Source organism: Miniopterus schreibersii (assembly GCF_964146895.1).
Source record: "Miniopterus schreibersii genome assembly, chromosome: 1".
Classification (NCBI taxonomy): Eukaryota; Metazoa; Chordata; class Mammalia; order Chiroptera; family Miniopteridae; genus Miniopterus; species Miniopterus schreibersii.
In genome coordinates this window covers 175,422,710-175,441,235 of record NC_138101.1, presented here as the reverse complement: position 1 = coordinate 175,441,235, position 18,526 = coordinate 175,422,710, and the positions used below count along the sequence as shown (strand labels likewise).

Below are 18,526 nucleotides of genomic sequence, written 5' to 3'. Positions count from 1 at the left end.
CCTATGAAACACTTTCGCTATTGATCATTATTTCCTTTCGACAGGCTCTGCACCAATCTAGCTAAGCCTCTGCAGACAGCTATAGAATAGAGGATGTGCTCTTTTATCTGTTATCTGGTCTGACAAATTACTCCAAAACAAAATTCCTTGGTGATTTCATTTTCATGACACCTTTATGCCATTATAATTTGAAACACCAATAGAGTCTTTTATTAAGAGGAACTATTCCTAATTGCATATTAGCAAGTTTCTTTAGTTCTTATCTGTGCATCCTTAGTAGGCATACTCAGCATTGACAACATATTCTTTGTTTACTTACCAATTAAAAATAACATTCTCTCTCATCCTATGCATGCTTTACACCTATAGGATGTACTGTTTGGACCTTAAAAATAAACAGAGTTTTCATTAATGGAGGCCCAGATATCTGTTACTATGTCAGAGGAAGCAGTCAGGATGCATACTTCTCATACTGCTGAGGCTCAGTTTACCAAGGCTAAGGGACCTTTTGGCCTCAAGAATTCAATCACCACCTTCCTAAGCCCTAGAGTTTCACTAAACTTTCTAAAAGAAAAAGAAAAATCAGAACCTTATAAAGAGAAGGCAAGCCCTGGCCAGTGTGGCTTAGTTGGTTGAAGCATCATCCTGTGCACCAAAGAGTCACAAATTCGATTCCCGGTCAGGGCACATACCCAGGTTGCGGGTTTATTTCCTGGTATAGTCCTCTGTAGGGGAGCGTACGGAAGGCAACCAATCAATGTTTCTCTCTCACATGGATGTTTCTCTCTCTCTAAAATCAATAAAAACATATCCTCGGGTGAGAATTTAAAAAAATAATAATTAAACAAAAAGAAAGCAAAAATGTTTACCCTGGCTTAAGCTCTAATTTTAAACAGGTTTTCTCAAAATTACAGTATTTTGAATTTGCTAACTATGAATGAAGTAGTTACTCAAAGAAATAAAAGCATGAAAAATATAGCAGTCTCTACTGATTATATCTCTTTTTCATGTACAAGTACATTTCCATATGCCAAAGAAGTTAAATCAGTCAGATCCCAAATGATTAGGGGCCTAATTATCAAACACACACTTTCTCCTTGTGAAGTTTTCACAATAACTGGCTCAAACCTGCTAACAGTACTCCCATGAATGGAGAACACTCCTGTTAATTTTAGTTTAGGGGTTAGTTCTCGTAAATGGACAAAGTATTTTTTTTACATTATATTATTGCAATGAAGCACAAAGAAGGTGAAGAGATGTCTTAAAAACCAATTTCTTGCAGTCAGAAACTCCATAGATGAAGACAGAAATAACACAGGAAGTATAAGAATGTATTCCAGAAAATTGGAACAGGGGAATATAATATATTAAATATTAAGTAGAGCCCGGCCGGGCGTGGCTCAGCGGTTGAGCGTCGACTTGGGATCCAGGCGATTGGGGTTCGATTCCCGGTCAGGGCACATGCCCGGGTTGCGGGCTTGATCAATGACTCTCTCATCATTGATGTTTCTGTCTCTCTCTCTCTCCCTCTCCTTTCCTCTCTCATATTTAAATAAATAAATAAATAAATAAATAAATAAATAAATAAATAAATATTAAGTAGAACAATAATGTGAGTAATGCAGGCCCCTTAACAATGAACCAACATTTCCCATATCCCTTTTTATATGGAGGTACAAAATCTTGTTTTTAAATAAATAATATTAAACTCTATACCAACTGACATTCTTTTAGTCTCTTGCCTGCTGCCTCAAATGGAACTAAAATCATTAGAATAAATCGATTACAATATAAAAGCGAATGTTTTACCACGACCTGTTCTATGAACTCTAAGAAAAAAAATCCTATAAAGATGGTCAACTACATTTCCTACCACTGTTGGAAGAGGAAAGATGACAAACAAGTAGAAGAATATAGAGGGAGAGAAAAAAAACTAAACAAAAAAATCTCCCTCACCTCCAAGTAAGGCAGGCTCATCAACCAGTACAATCCTCTGCCTCTCTCAATCTCCCTCCCTTCACTGACTGCCCCAAGCATAGCTGAGGTCTGTGACAATGGATATAAGAGAAAAGCTACAAATTATCTTTTTCTACCTTTACCACTAATCAAGATATTATAGTCAATTATATTTTTAAATTATAAAAATGCTTTTAAAAACTAGCCCATGAAATGTTGACTTATATGTTTTAATAACTTCGGTATGCTTTTACAATTTGATAGTTTGTAAGTGTTGTTTTTACTAAGGCAAATTTATTCTGGCTCTAGGTATTAATGAAATTTGATATCTCATTTAAGGGAAATGATATAAATAACCAGCCACAAAATTAGTAAAAATTTAAAATTCATTCATGGTTCATTAACAGTCTTGAGTGAATAAGATTTACATAGACACAAAACAGGTTCATTTCAGTTATAGAGTATGTTTGAGATAAATCAAATAGAAGAATCTCCCATTTTCTAATTTTGTCCATTTATATTCAGAAAGTTATAGCATTTAAAGTTCATATCACATAATGTTTCTCATACCTCAGATTCTAAAATAAACATTACCTTTTCCCATTTACATCTAAGATTAATTTCAACATTTTATTAGTTTATAATAGCAATTTTCAACCAGCGTGCCACAAGAATATTTAAAACATGCAATACCTGACTATTTAGCAGGGGCACTGACCTTTTTCCTTAGATTGTCAAATAAAAAAATGACAACAGCCAACACAACAACAGCCATCTGGTGTGAAAGAATCAAAATTATACCTATTTCTTTTTGTCAGATCAATAAAAAATATATTTTTTGATGTGTCAAAGAATTTTAGTAGTTTATAAGTGCCATGAGATGAAAAAGGCTGAAAATCTCTGGTTTATAACATGAGCTTTATTTACACTAACTGCTCATTAAGACTATGACAAGGAAAACTGTTAAATCTGATCCTTTTTTTGTACTGGTTTCCCCTTTGCCTTTTTTTATGATTTTTTTTTTTCTCATTGACTTTAGAGAGGGAGGAAAAGAGAGACACAGAAAGAGAAACATCCATGTGAGAGAGGTACACTGAGGTGTTTCAATTGGTTGTCTCCCACACACGCCCCAACTGGGGATCAAATCCCAACCTAGGTATTATGCCCTGACCTGAAATTGTACCCGCCAACCTGTGACCTTCTGGTGCACGGAGTATGCTCCAACCACTGAAAACACTGGCCAGGGCAAGTCTGATTTTCTTAATATAAATATGTTGTCATACTATTTCAGTTTATCCCACTGGAGAAATACATTTGGAAAACCCGAATTCCAAGATACAACAAATACAGGGAGGGAGCATTTTAGTAGTGATCTTTAAGGTTTTATTCCAGTGCTTCGACGAAGGGGTTACACCACAGAAGCAGTACCAAAGAAAAGAGAATAATACAGCAAAGGCAAGTCTGAACCACATAAGTACTGGCCTTATACTGGTATAATCCGTCAATTAAAAAAAGATCCTTAAAATGCAAAACGTATTTTCTTTTCACATGTCATTTTCTGACACACAAAAAAATCCTATCCCAAAAGGTAATTTTTTAAAAGTAGTAGCTGAGTAAGGTATTAGGTTTTGGCAAATGAAATCTTTTTTATGTTGTTAATCCTCACACAAGGATATTTTTTCCAGATTTTTTTTTTTTTTTTTTTTTTTTAGAGAGAGTGGAAGGGAGGGAGGAAAGGGGGGTGAGAAAGACAAACATCAATGTGAGAGAGACACATTGATTAGCTGCCTCCCACACTCGCCCTGCAACCCCGGTAACATGCCCTTTACCAGGAATCGAACCTAAGACCCTTCAGTGCACTGGCCAACGCTCTAACCACTGAGCCACACCAGCCAGGGTGCAAATAAAATCTTTTTAAAAGAAAACTTAAAGAGTATAAGAAACTCTTATATTGAAATACATGGAGTAATCCCATCGGCCTATTTGCTCTCCTCTATCAAAAAGAAAACATACAGTATCATTTAAAGTTTATATGGGTTATATGTTTAGAATATTGTACAGATTGATATAAAGTAACTTAATCATGAAAGAAAAAGCTATGTCAAGGGAGTGATATGGTTCCTTTCATTGGTTTGATTCCTAACTATTCCAAATGGAAAACTGTGGGATAATGGAGGGTGGTGGCTGAAGGGGAGATGCAGGCAAGAGAGTAGAATATAGAAAGTAAGGTTGAGACTTCAGACTAATCCGTTAAAAAAATACATCTTAAGTGCATACATATTCCCATATAATTGTCTTTTGTTGGGAATTTTAACGTTTTTTAAAAATTAATTGTAAATATCTTTTACTTTTAAACTGTTTAATGTCCATTATAATGAATTACAATTTAATAACAATTCAAATTGTAAAAAAGAAACCATATGCTTTATGGTAAAGAAATATAAGCCAGAGAATCAGTAAAAGGAGAACCAAAGGAAATCTTGCATTGGTCCTCTAAATGCTACACCCACTACACTACTATTGACAGTAGAAGACTGAAAGTAGGTATCTCCACTGAAAAGTATCAAAGGACCAGTATTGATGCAGGCTATAATAGTAACATTTTTGGTTTCAGAGTTGTTTAGAATCTTAGTTTGGTTTTCTTTTTAAGAAAGTTAATTTATTTACATGTTTATATTTACTCTTATTATAAATGGAGACTCTTACTTTTACAAAAGTGCTATAATATGATTTACCATTTAATTAAACCACAGATTTACTAAATGTAGTTTTTAGTAAATTAAAAATAACAATTAAAAATGGTATGCCCTATCCAGTTTGGTTCAGTGGTTAGAGAATCATCCTGTCAAGGGCAAGTACGTCGGGTTGCAGGCTCCATCCAGGCCCCAGTAGGGGGAGCATGCAGGAGGAAACCAATCGATATGTCTCTCAGATTGATGTTTCTCTGTCTCTCACCTTCCCTTCCACTCTCTCTATAAAATCAATAGAAAAAATATCCTCTGGTGAGGATTGACAAAACAAAACAAAAAAAAAATGGTAATGGTTTGTTCCTGGAATTCAGCACCAAAAAAATAAAAAATAGTAAAAGGTACATAAGAATATTCCAGGATGTCTTATAGAACTTTTATTTATAGCATTAACCCTTTAAGTATAGTAAACACTTACTTCACTATTCTTACAGATATCATTCCTTTCAAATAATCTATTTTTTTATTTTATCAACATTGAGATTCTATTTACATAATGAAGAGCAATGGAGAACACATAGCCCAACCACTATACTCAGAAACTAAATATTCTAATGATTTTAATGTACACATTATCAATTTCTACCTTGAATTTGAAGAATGTAAACAGTGAGAATTCACACACCTAACTGATTACAGTTTAGATATCTAAATAATGTACCACAGACCAAGAAATAACTGCTTCATATTCAAAGGCACAAGCTCAATTTAGTAGATCAGCTGGACTCACTGCACTATATCGCAGGAGACAGAGGTTAAGAAGTGACCTTGGAATCCTTGCTCCACAGATGTCTCAAGAGTCTATTTCCTTATTGAAAGTACCTCTACTTCTTTAAAAATATATAGATAAATTATTGATTTTATAGAGAGGAAGGGAGAGGGAGAGAGAGATAGAAACATCAATGATGAGAGGGAGTCATTGATCGGCTGCCTCCTGTACGCCCCCTGCTAGGGATCGAGCCCCCAGGCATGTGCCCTAACCAGGAATCCAACCAAGATCTCCTGGACCATAGGTTGACGCTCAACCACTGAGCCACGCCATCCAGGCAAAAGTACCTCTACATTTGATAAATACCTATATTACTACACAACTGATATCTTTGCCCATATAAGACTCTACTTGAAATTGGAGAGGGATGGGAGATGGGGGCAGGGGGTAAAAAGGAGAAAATGGGGGACATCTGTAATACTTTCAACAATAAAAATAAAAATTTTTTTAAATTTTTTAAAAGACTGCTTGAAGTTTTTTTGATATTTAAGACTGTAGATGCTACAATAAAAAAAATTTTAAGAACATGCAATCTGCACAAAAGGTCAAGATATACTCCTTCCCTTCTAATGCACTGCACAAGAAGATTAAGAAAGTACTACCACACACCTTAAGTTTGGGGACATATTTTCAGAAATTTTAAATGAGAAATTCAATAAACCTTAAACATGTACTTTCCATTATTTCAGATAATGAAAAGATATTTTAACTAATTTGTAATACACAATATATATACTCCACAAACAACTGTACACAGATATATGCCCATATCAATTCCCTTACTCTTTTCATTAAAAATGTATGTTTCACCCTGGCCTGTGTGGCTCACTGGTTAAAGCATCAGCCTTATCACCAAAGGGTTGCAGTTTGATTCCCTGTCAAGGACTGGTATCTGGGTTGCAGCTCCGATCCCCACAAGTGGAGGAAGCAACCAATTGATGGGTCTGTCTCACATCAATGCTTCTCTCTGTCTCTCCCTTCCTTCTCTCTAAAAATCAATGGGAAAAATAGCCTCAAGTGAGGATTAACAAAAAATAAATACCAGAAAGTAAATTAACAAAAAATAAATGAATAAAAATAAAAATGTATGTTTCCTCTGGTCATAAAAATCTGGTTTAGGGTGTTTTAAAAGTTCAAACATATTAAGCTATTCTTTGCTTTGGCACTAGCTCCCCCTCCAGACCGACCTGCTAATAAACTGCACTTAAACAAGGAACACAAGTTTTTCCAAAGCACTAGCAAATTTCAAAATTTACCACTTTTAAAGACATTCCAATTCCTTAAAATAACTAGCTAAAATTTGTAACCAAGCATTTTAGAATATAACCAGAATTAGTTTTTTCAATACTATTACATCTCAAACAGAGCTAACTTATAGAAAAACAACTTCAAGTGACTTAAAATTTAAGAACATCCTAAAATAAATCTATGTAGTGGTATATTTTATGGATATTATTTTGAACTACTATCCTAATAAACCACAAGATATTCTTCATGTTAGCTCACTACTTGATCAAAGATACATTTTTACATGTTTCTGTAGTCTATGCAAGTTTCATTCCAGCTGTTCAGCTTTTCAAGTCAAGTAGAATTCTCAATTTATAACACGGCAAAAGGAAAATCCATGCCTCCAAACTACCCTTCTATTTTCCTTCTAACCTACTCATTTCTAACTCCCTACATTTTTACACTTTACTAAAGTGTAAAATCACAATTTCAAATGTTTGAATTCCCACCTTATTCTTACTATTATATTTATAAATCAAGTAATCAAGACTTTCTACACACATTTTACAGTATATTTCACAAGGCTAAAAACATACCGGGAGTTAATATTTTGGCATAACATTTTAGGGGGTTTTTTTGTTGTTTTTTAAATATATCTTTATTGATTCAGAGAGAAGAAGGGAGAGGGAGAGAGTTGAAACATCAATGATGTGACAGTAGTCACTGATCAGCTGCCTCCTGCATGCCCCCAACTGGGGATGGAGCCCACACCTGGGCATGTGCCCTGACCAGGAATCGAACCACAATCTCCTGGATCCTAGGTTGATGCTCAACCGCCGAGCCACACCTAGCCCAGCAGGTTGTTTTTAACTTAAAGGAGAATACAACTTACTCCATTATTTCAGTGAGCTCTGTGGTGCTTAAATAATTTCTCTCCTAAAATGATTTCTATATGATGCACCCTTTAAAAGAATTACGCATAAAAACAAAATTTAATCAAGAAAATAAATATGCACTTAACCCCAGAACAAGGGGGAAAACTAGTATAATGAAACCTTGCCTCTCTAAAGAGAGCCAAGCCAAAGTTCAGTCAGTTACTTGTGATAAGTTTAAGACATGGCACCTCTTCCAGCCTTTATCCAAGGCCTCAATCAAAAAGCTAGTGTAGAGACAGAGAGCTGCTCTTGCCACCATCAACATGGAGACTTTGTACTGAGACCCACACTTAGTGCTGAAATGACTCAACCTGAAGCTGAAGAAGCCACCCTGGGTACACAAGCCCTCAGTCATGACAGGACACCCACTAGTCATAGTGTTTTATTTCCTCATCACCAGAGGAATAACTTATTATGTTATTGTTGAACTTCCAAGTGTTGGCTCTATGACTGATGGACATGGGTATCCGATACCAGTAGCTTTCTAGGCCTATAGAGTAAATGAACAATATATTATGGAAAGACTCACATCCAGCTTCCTGTTTACAATGGGAGGTTTAGGTTTCATAAACCTAGACTGACCCAATGCACCAAGCATTCCAAAACTCAATTGATTTCTTCTTCTATTCATTGGATTCGTCTGTGTCCTATTGAGCTTTTTTCATGGCTAGAGCATTCATGAGAATGAAACTGCCTGGCTACCTGATGGGTTAGAGTGTCTTCTGAGAAGAACTCTGTGGATACTGGATTTGTTCCTGTTAATAAAGTTTTAAAGGCTGTACCATTCCTCTGATATGAAAATATGGAAAAAGATGAAAAGCAACAGAAAACACAGGAAGCATATTAAAGCTCAGACTAGAATTCTCTTCTTGGTATCAAAGAGACAAGCTTATCACAGTGTTTTTTCCTGCTGACCTATACGGACATACCAATGATGTTAAATGGCATTTTTCTTCTCAGAAAGAAAATATACTCCATTTCCACAACTATAATAAATAAATAAATAAATAAATAAATAAATAAATAAATAAATGCTGATATATGGCAAAACGCTAAAAGCTCACCATGGATAAACTAACCACGACATTGTCATTGAACTTAAGAAATAACACTGCGTCTCTGACGTTCCGTGTGGCTAAAGATTGCAATCCCCACGGTGAGAGAACAGGTGCTGCGACCTACAATCCACTCACTCTTGCAGGACAAACCCTTAAACTAATAAAGACTCATTTAACCTTTCCAAGTAAGTTTAGATACTCAAAAGCCACCAGCTCATCATTTCCACATTAAATGGGGAACGCATCCGTTAAGGCATTAGCTCCTCGCTGGGAGTGGATCTTTGTATGGGTCCACTCCCAGATTTCTAGCCCAAGAACCCCTCTCGAAAGCCCATAACGCACAGGCATCCTCCTCCCCACAGTCTGACTTCAGGGACAGAGCTGCTGGAGAAAGGGCAGGTAGGTGTGGAGGAGAGGAGAGGGACACCTCCTACCCCGCCCCCATCTCTCCTCTCCTCGGCTTCGGCCCTTGCCCTATGCAAGGAGGAGCGATACCGAGGGCAGCGCCGGCACCGCTCAGCGTCCTGGCCCGGGCGGCGGGCGCCCCTCACCCCCTGCCGGCGCCCTCCTGGCCCCGCAAAGGCACCGCCAGAGCGTCCCGGGGGCTCCCTCCCCACTTTTCCCGGAGCCCTCGGATAAGCAGCAGCAGTTGCAGCAACAGGCCCGGGGATCGCCTTGAGAAAAAGAGCAGCGACAGCCTCCAGTCAGATCCCCGGAGCCTCATCGGATCCCGCGCTTGCCCAGCCCCAGACCCCGAAGCGCGCGGGGCCCGGCCCCCAAACGCCCCCTTACCCGAGGCGGGAGCAGAGGCGGTCTCCGCTGTTCCCCAGTCGCCGCCGCCACAGCCCTCAGCCGCAGCTGCCCTGCGTTGGGAGAGTGGGAGGGGTGGCTGGGTGGAGGATGCTACTCGCGACTCGAGGGAGAGGAAGAAACGGAAACAGGAACCACCGCCGCCGCTTAACGGAGCCTTCGGTGCCAGTGATTGAGGGAGAGCGCGAGGCGGCGCGAGCAGGACAGTCGCTGACAGCGCGAGACCGAGCGCGAGCCGGGTCCCCGGCGCGCGACCCCGAGCGGCGCCGGCCCCATTCCGCGAGGAGAAGAAGGGGACGGGTTGACTGGGGGCTGGGAGGGGGCGGCGAGGGGCGGGAGCCTGTAGCGGAGGGAACCCGGCCACTCTGGTCGGCCGGAGATAACGCGCGCACGCGCCGGAGCGGCTCTGACAACGAGAGCAGGCGGGGAAACCCAGGATAGCACAAGCGTGCGCGCGCGAGTGGGGGCGCGCGCCCCTCCGCGTTCCAGGCTTCTGGGAGAGGGCGCGCATGCGCCGGCCCCTGCCACCTACGGCGACCCTGGCATGTGCCAGGGCTTCTCCCCGCCCCCTTTTCGCTGCGCCCTTGCACAGCGTCGCCGCAGCATCCACGGCTAGGAAGAGCCGCGGGCCACAGCGGGACCGGGAGACTTCCAGCAGCGCAGCCGCTGCGCGCGCGGGCGCCGGCTCCAACACGAGCGTAGGCCGCCCTCTACCGCTTGAAGGCCGGAGGCTGAGGGGGCGCCAGTCTAGCCAGCTCCCCGTTCCCGGGAGCGCCACCTCCGGGGAATTCCGTACTCTCGACCGCAGGGACGGACTGGCCCACACCAGTTCAGCCGCGGCCCCAAGGAGCACTGGTACTGGAGACTGGAAGCAGGCTCTTTGCCACTTGTTAGCGGTGATGGCTGCGGCCCGGCTGCAGCTTGCAACGCGAACACAGAATGGCACGCACCCACATGAGACTGGCCAAGCCCTGCTTTATCTTGTGAGAACTGTGTTTCCACATTCGCCGGACATAAAGATCCCCCACGAAGGCCTGAGTTCAACGCCTGGCCTCTCCCCCGACCCGCGGCTGCGACAGCCCCTGTGAGGCGGAAGTTTATTCTGCACGGGAAAGAGAACAAGGAACGGAGGGGTGGGGGGCTTTTTCTTAGGATGCTTCCTACCCGCTCGGACTCGGAAAATCCCTGACGCCCGCGGTGCAGAGCAGTGAGCCGAAGAGCTAGCGCACACCAGCCCAGCCGGCGAGCTGAGACCAAGGACCCGAGCGCGCTGCCCCGGTACACAAAGTAAACGCGGGCCGAGTGGGGTGCCGCGCCGGCCAATCAGAGGCGCGAGCTGCGTGAGTGGAGTGCGAGCCGGCCTATCAGAGGGCGGGAAGATGAGCTTCCTTTACCGAACTCTTCCCTGTGGCTCGGGACCCAGATCCCGAGCCTGAGGTGCGGCGCCGCGGAAAAAGCGAAATGGTGTCCTAAAGACAGAAGAACTGTTTCTCTAGACTTGGGTATTTTTTAAGGAAATGCCTTGGGTACATATCCTAGAGCAAATAGCGGCGGCCTTTTAGATGCTGAGTCTGAAAAGGATCACAGAAAAGAGATTTAAGAGGCAGTGGCCTGCCGAGACTGTAATCTGCCTAATAACGTTCCTAACGTCCAGTGTTTACCTAGACATTGTTACAGGCCGGGAGCTGTACTGCAGAAACACAAATAAGATCCTGCTGATTCAAAGGAGAAAAAAGTTCCCTATCCCTCAAGAAAAGCTCAGCTTCTGGGGGAGGTTTGTGAGACCTTGTGACTCGGGTATTTATTAGCAGCCCTTTAAACAAAAAGCTCTTCACGAAGTAGTTTACAGTTGTTTTTATTAGGAACTCCCTGTAAGAAGAGAATATTAAGAAAAGAGTAGAGTGACTAGTCTAAGGTCAGAAAATACACTGGCAGCGCCAGGATTACTTAAGCTCAGCTTAGTCACCACTCAGCAATCATTTCCTGAATGCCTGGCTGCTACCCTCCGCCGCGGCCGGTGCAGCACTGAGGTTATAAACAACCGAATTCCGCTATAAGGGCTGCAGGCTATGGGTGCTGGAAATGGGCAGAAATTTTAGGCTTATGCCATCGTAAAATGGATTAAAGGCCAAAGTCTTATCAGTTGTACTCTGGATAATTTTTAGAAGTCAGAAGTGAGGTAGATAATTACTTTTTAAAGAATTTTAGCATGTTTAAAGCTTACCTTGTAGAATACTTCCAGATCTCCAAGTTCAAAGCTTTACATTTGCCTCAAAACATCCAGTTTTTTTATCTGGTCTTCATTTTTCCTTTTCAGAAACCTAGGGATTAAAAAAAAAAAAAATCTGCCCAAGGGAATGTTTGCCCAAGATTTAGTGCGTTTTTATAGTACAGTATAATATATATTAAAATACCAAATAACTAGTGTCTCTAGAATGTACTCAGAAACTAGATCTAAAGCGATTCCAATTGTGCTCTATTGAATCAATGTGCTTCTCAGCCTGTGACACTGTTATCAAAGCCCTTTTCAGGACACACCCAGGATTTAGCTGCCACCTTAGAACTGGAAGTGTCAGTTAAACAACTGACTTTTGAGAACAATCTTGACATGTTAAGTTCCAGGCCAATAATGAATTTACAGAAAATTCACAGCAGTCCCAGCTTTTTAAAAAACACATTTCTTTTACTCTATCCAGAGAGGAATATTACTAAAACTCTGCCTTTCTCTTGAAAGGTTAAATTTCTGAGAAAGAAAGTGTCCCCAAAAGGTTCCATACATGACAGGCCACCAGCACACATCTCTGTCAAAGTGTGTTTTCCCCACGAGCTCCAGCCTCCCTCTCTGTTGCTGGGCCCTCTCACTCTTCTCACCCCAGGTGCCTGCCTGTGCCTCACATCACTCCTAGTTTCAGATATTTGCTTAAGAAAGTAGAAGTGTTCTACCACTTCCTCCACCCCTCCCCTAACCAAGGAGGGTTTAGGCCTATCTTTGCTTATGCAAAAACTTATAAAGACAAGTTCTGCTCAGCGAGACGTTGTACAGAACATTCTTTATGACATTATACTGGGAATTAATAGAAATTTCTAAGTACATCATATTCTTTTGCACTGCCTGCATCAAATTCTTAATCATCAACCAGAGCTTCGGGGATCTTGCCGATGGGACAAGAAAGAGTCAACCGTTAGAAAGTGGAAAATATCAAAATGAAAGTTGAGTACCTGAGCAGCCATTTTATTGAGAGGTTAGCTAGATGAAAATTAATGAACTTGAACACTATCACATTTCCAAAGTTGTGAACATCCAAAGGACAGCACTGTTATTGCTACATACAAGAAAGTATGACCTTAAGAAAATTATTTTACCCAACTATAATTATTTTACTAAACTATAAATCTAGCTAGCTTGACTAACAATGAAATATGGGGAAACAGCCTATATTTTCAGATTCAATAAATGTTTTGAGCCAACTCCTTAAGTAGAAATTGTCTATCTATACCCACTCATTAAAGAGCCAGAGCCAATCTTTCCAATCAGAAGAGTAAATGAAGTGATTGATTTAGAGGCTGATGAAACTAGCCAAACTATCCCTCCCTCTGATTTGCCCCCATGGCTGAAATTTCTTCTCCTCTGGGATAAAGTATCATATAGTTCACACTATTGATTTCCTATTCAACATCCACTCCTAATTTTTCCTTATTAATAGAATTGTTTATTTGTTTTTGTTTGTTTGTTTGTTTTAAGTAACCATCCAACCTCCAGCTACAAAAGGGCAACTCAAGTAACCTCCTGAGTCAATCAGTAAATGACAGAGACTTGTAATGCTTACCCTGTGTTTTCAGACATATACAGAGGTTACATTTTCACACATACATCCCTGCCACCACCCCCTCCCTTGTAGCTGGCTGGGCCATGTGACTAGTTATAGTCGCTAATCTGTAGTGGGTTGTGGGTAGAAGTGATAGGTGTCACTTCCAGGTAAAACATTTAATTGCAAGTATAAGTCCTTACAGTGTTTACTCTGCTACAGCCTCAAGACCAGTATTGTTGAAGATGAAAAAGTCTTTGTTGGCCTTGGTCCCCAAGAAAGGACAATGTAGAAAGCCCACCTCTCACCCTCATCAAGTCTGGATGGATGGTTTGAGTGATAAATACACCTTTGTTGTTTAAGCCACTAATATTTGGAGAGGTTTTTTTTTCTTTTTTTCTTTTTTTTTTGTTTTTACTGCAGTATGACCTAGAAAATAAGTTATGCTACCTGCACTATTCTAATTAAAACACCTGGAAACCATTATAGTCCTGGAGTAAACTGGCCTAATCAGACTAAAGGGAAAGATTTTTAGAACATAGTTAGGGAAGAGGATCTCTTTCCTATCAGGTCTGAACAAGTCAGCCTATAACCCAGATTTCCACAAAAGTAATTAATCAAAAAGAGAAAAAACCCTTGATGACATGATTGAGCTGGTCGCTATATTGCTCCTGAAGGCTACTGCTCTCTAGACTTCTAATTCTGCAAACTAATAATTCAGTTTGTTTGTTTCTCCATAACATGGTAAGCAGAAATATATCTTTATCTTTGTATATATTTAATTTTATCAGAGTTCCTAACATAGATCTAGTTCAAGAAGCACTCAGAAAAAGTAGGTGAATCAAAAATTTTTAAATATAAAGCTCACACTCTTGCCTTCAGAAATAAAACATTACTTCCACTACCAAGGGGAAAACGTAATTTGATCCAGCCCATTCTTTTTACAGAGGAAGACACAGGATAAGATTTATCAAGTTCATATGGCCTTGCTATGGCCAAACTGAGGAAAAAACAAAAACTAGTAATTGCTTCATCAAAATGACCATAGTTTCCCACTCAGGGAAGTAATGAGACAGTATATTACCCTGGTAGTTAAAAACTTTGAACTTAAGACAAATATAGCTTACTGACTAGCTATATGGTCTTGAACAAGTTACTTTACCTCTCTAAGCTCTGGTTCTTCCATCTGAAAAAGAGGACAATAGTCTCTAGCTCATAGAGTTGTGAGGAATAAATGACTCAACATATAAAAAAAACACCTAGCATAATGCCTGACACATAGTAAACTTTCTACATATTGCAGCTCTATCAAATGATGTTTAGCCCGGCTGAGTGTGGCTCAGCGGTTGAGCGTTGACCTAGGATCCAGGCGATCGTGGTTCCATTCCAGGTCAGGGCACATGCCCGATATGCGGCTTGATCCCCAGTTGGGGGCGTGCAGGAGGCAGCCGATCAATGACTCTCTCATCATTGATGTTTCTCTCTCTCTCTCTCCCTCTCCTTTCTTCTCTCTGAAATCAATAAAGATATTTTTTAAATGATGTTTATTCATAGCTAAATCAATTTTTTGCATTAGGATTGATCCTGTTCTCCTTTATCATTCATGTAATTCAGACCACTGACCTGTTTTTTTCATCATGCATAATTATAGGATACCTTATGCCACTGTATAGCCAGCATCCACCTTTCCCACAGGAACTCCTCCCATTTCCACACTTACATTATGGCAGCAAAAGAAACCATATTGCTACTGACTATCTCTTGGCCACAGTTAATTGGTCAAGAGCTGGATACCTGACCCAAGATGGGCCAGTGTAGCCATTCCTCCAAGATTTTTAGCCTTTGGAAGGGAGGTCATCTCAAGCCTCACCTGGATATAAAATCTGGGAGATTTCACTGGACATGTTTTTTGCCAAGTGGAAATACACATTTTGCATTGAGAAAATAAAGTCAATGGAGAGAGGGAAGCAGAAAGGGTGAAGACCATGTCCTTGTTATATGCACTGGAATTCTCAGTTCCAGGTTTTCTTGACTATTGACAAACCTCTGCCTTTCTCTCTGCTTAGGCTTGCCTCTTCCAAGGATTCCTTCCATATCCTTCCAATATACTCCCCGTTTTGCATAAGCTAATTCCATATGGGTTTGTTTCAGGTGCAATTAATGCAATGATATGCTATATGATGTTATTATAAAGTAAACAACAAGAAGAGGGAAAATCCTTGCATTCATTATCTTTATTAACAACTTGAGTGATACCTCTGAGAATATGATCATCAAGTTTATAAAAATGAATCCAGAAATCTTTATCAAATACCCACTGTATGTAAAGTACCCGTGACAGAGAGTTTAAATTACCTCCCTATATCTATTCTCTTACTCTTCCGTAATAACCAACCCCTAATTTTTAGATGGTCTATGACCACTCAGCTAAAATCTAATACTTTCCAGTATCCTTGCATGGGTATGGCCACATGACTAAATTCAAACTGTTGATATCTAAGCAGAAATGTTGCGTGGGACTAATGTTAAAAAAAAAAAAAATCACAAAAAAGAAGGGGCTATACCCTTCTTATCACTTCTCTCCATCCTGTTACCTGGACATGATGTGTGACTGGAGCCCTTTCAACCTTCTTCGACCATTTATAGCTCTACAAAAGCCCTAAACTAAAGCAAATCTTTGTAGACACTACTGTTATTATCTGATCTAAATCCAAAGTCAAGATAGCATGAAAACAGAATCTCAGGAAGAAAAAGAATAGGCGATAAACAAGGTTTCCGGGACAAAGGCTGAATATCATTTTAGTTCTGTGGTACATGCCATAACACAACTGTTGATATTTAAAACAAAGAGTAAAGGTCCTAAAAACAACCCACTATAAATTGTGTTGACACAATTTACAAGTAGATTTGTAAACTTACATAGATAGGGTCAAGTGGAGCTAACATATTTATTTTAAGACTGATCATTTAGTTTAAAATACACTCCCAGTCTTCTGGGCTCTTACACTGACATGTCCAATGTCTGAGAAGTCCATCCAACTTACTTGAGCTCTTTCAGGTACAAGGAACCAAGTAACGAAAGTTACTTTAAGGAAAGGAGGACCTTGAACTGTTTTCAGTTCAAAACACATGAACTGAAACTTACCTGCCATCAGATACTGAGGCAACTGGAGACCTGCTCCTCCATGTCTCCATCTTTCTCACATTCCCCCATGTCATTTTCTGCTCTTCTCTCAGTACCAACAGTCTTCCATTCTTTATTCCACCTTTAGGTTTTTGCTTGCTCATAATTTTTGTTTTCTTATCATTTCATCTTTTCACAATCTTAACTATCCAATTCTCAGTTTCTTGGTTCACATTCTCCAGAGAGGGAAATCTTGTTGGGTCTTAATATCTTTCTCTACTAAGTCCCATCATAGGTCTTCTAGCCTTCAGTCAGGTATGTCTGGTCCGAACTCTGTAGCAGGGTGGTGGTGGCTGCCCCTTCTGCAGAGTCTATGGGCATGAGCATCGCAGACTCTTTAGTAGAAGTAGGAGGGGGCAGACACAAGAATTGACATCTCTCATACCCTGCCATACTCCTTTCCCTTGCTTTCTCCTTCAGTTTCTACAACTCTCCTAATCCCTCTAATATTCATGTACAGATTTTACCGTTTTCTTCTGTTCTCATTACTTAGCAATTCAAGTTAATCTCAGCCTTCATATTGGCCTTTGCAAATTCTCCACTGTGTTGTTTCCAGTAAATGCTGGTCCTGGTTTTTGCTTTTGAAGTCAGGTGGGCTGTGTTGGAATTCCTCTCCACATTGACCATCTAGGTTCCCACCAACTAAATGATTCAGCCCCCTTTACATTGGTTTGGTCACCAGGTGAACTCAGGAGAAATAATGAGTTATGAAAATGCAATACTAATAGCTCTTTTTTAAATCAGCAAAAAAGCCCTATGGTGATGAAACAAAACTGCCTTCACATGAGAACGCCAAACATTTTAAAAGCTAATCTCTGGACAAGTATTATTAAAAGCTAATGCTATCATGTTGAAACAAAGAGTTTATGAATGTCTAATATATAAGTAGTGCAAATAGAAGTCATAGAGCTCTGAAACATCCAGGAGCACATGGATGTTTGCTGGGCACTAATGTCTCTGTTACATGCAGATGACCTACACATTCATATGTGGCATGGCTCTGGATGCAATAATTTAAACACAAGAAAACTGGGACATGAAATGGATAGCAAAAGGCAAATGTCAAATTGTGAAGGATGTGCTAACTGATTCGGTGAAAAAGCGACTAAAGATAAATGAGGTTTGGGGTTTGGGTAACTAGTTATTTGATACCATTAATACAATTCATGGTTCTGTATAATCATATTTAGAATTCAGGTATTCCGATCCCAAACCCAATATTTTGTTCATTCTGTCAGGCTCAACATTTCTTTTACAAAAAAGCAAAATCCTAACAAAGAATCATTGAATCAGATGGATTCACCATCATATCCCCAGTGTCTAGAATAGTGCCTGGCCTATGGGGGGTGTTCAATAAATAGTTATTGAATGAATAGATGAGTAAATGAATGAATGAAGAAAGTGGACTTTTTTTCAACAGAAAGGATTTAACTAAATAAATGAAGGTTTATCTTTACACATTGTTAGATACTACAAATGGATTCCAAGAAAGTTCTAATACCTTCCAATAGCTATTTTTAAAGTATGAAAGAAAACCTTATATAACTTATGTCCACATTGCTAAATAATTGAAGAAATCCAATTAACTTTGTTTTTCATTTTATAGGAATATTCTTCATTTTTAAAATAAGGGCCTAATAAAATCATCTGTGCAGCGTTTTAACTTTTAATATTCTATGTGCCTCTAAGACAAAATGTACTTGATTAGTTTTCCTCCACAAGTTAGAATGAATGCATTTGCCAGAAATGGCTGTGGGGACCATACTTTTCTCACCAAATGGAGTAAAACTAAATCTAGTACTTAAAATCTGAATTTTCCTGGAAAGTCTAAGACATGTGGATATAATACTGGTAAGTCTGAAATATTTATTTAAACTATGCCTTAGAGTTATGATTCCTTATTACCTTGGTTATATATCACAGCCGATGCTCATCACTATGGCAAAATTCTGATTGGTCAGGGGTCTACTTTGATGGTCTGAGGCCATGCAATGGTGTTTTAAATAGTCAAAGACTATCTTTGTCCTCTATGAG

The 18,526-nt window shown here is 39.9% G+C and overlaps 1 protein-coding gene across 6 annotated transcripts in view; it reads right to left on the bottom strand.

The window, feature by feature from the left end:
* The window catches only part of FUT8 (fucosyltransferase 8), a 180,975-nt gene extending 170,178 nt beyond the window's left edge, over positions 1-10,797 (bottom strand). For 2 of the 6 annotated variants that reach the window (XM_081152058.1, XM_081152059.1), the window contains exon 1: positions 9,485-10,596. In XM_081152058.1, the coding sequence (XP_081008184.1) occupies positions 9,485-10,013 (529 nt within the window). In that variant the 5' untranslated portion in view covers positions 10,014-10,596. Of the gene's footprint in view, positions 1-9,484; positions 10,597-10,666 lie in introns of those variants that run through there. The other 4 variants (XM_081152061.1, XM_081152062.1, XM_081152060.1 and 1 more) reach the window with 4 other exon arrangements.
* Positions 10,798-18,526: the final 7,729 nt, after the last annotated feature.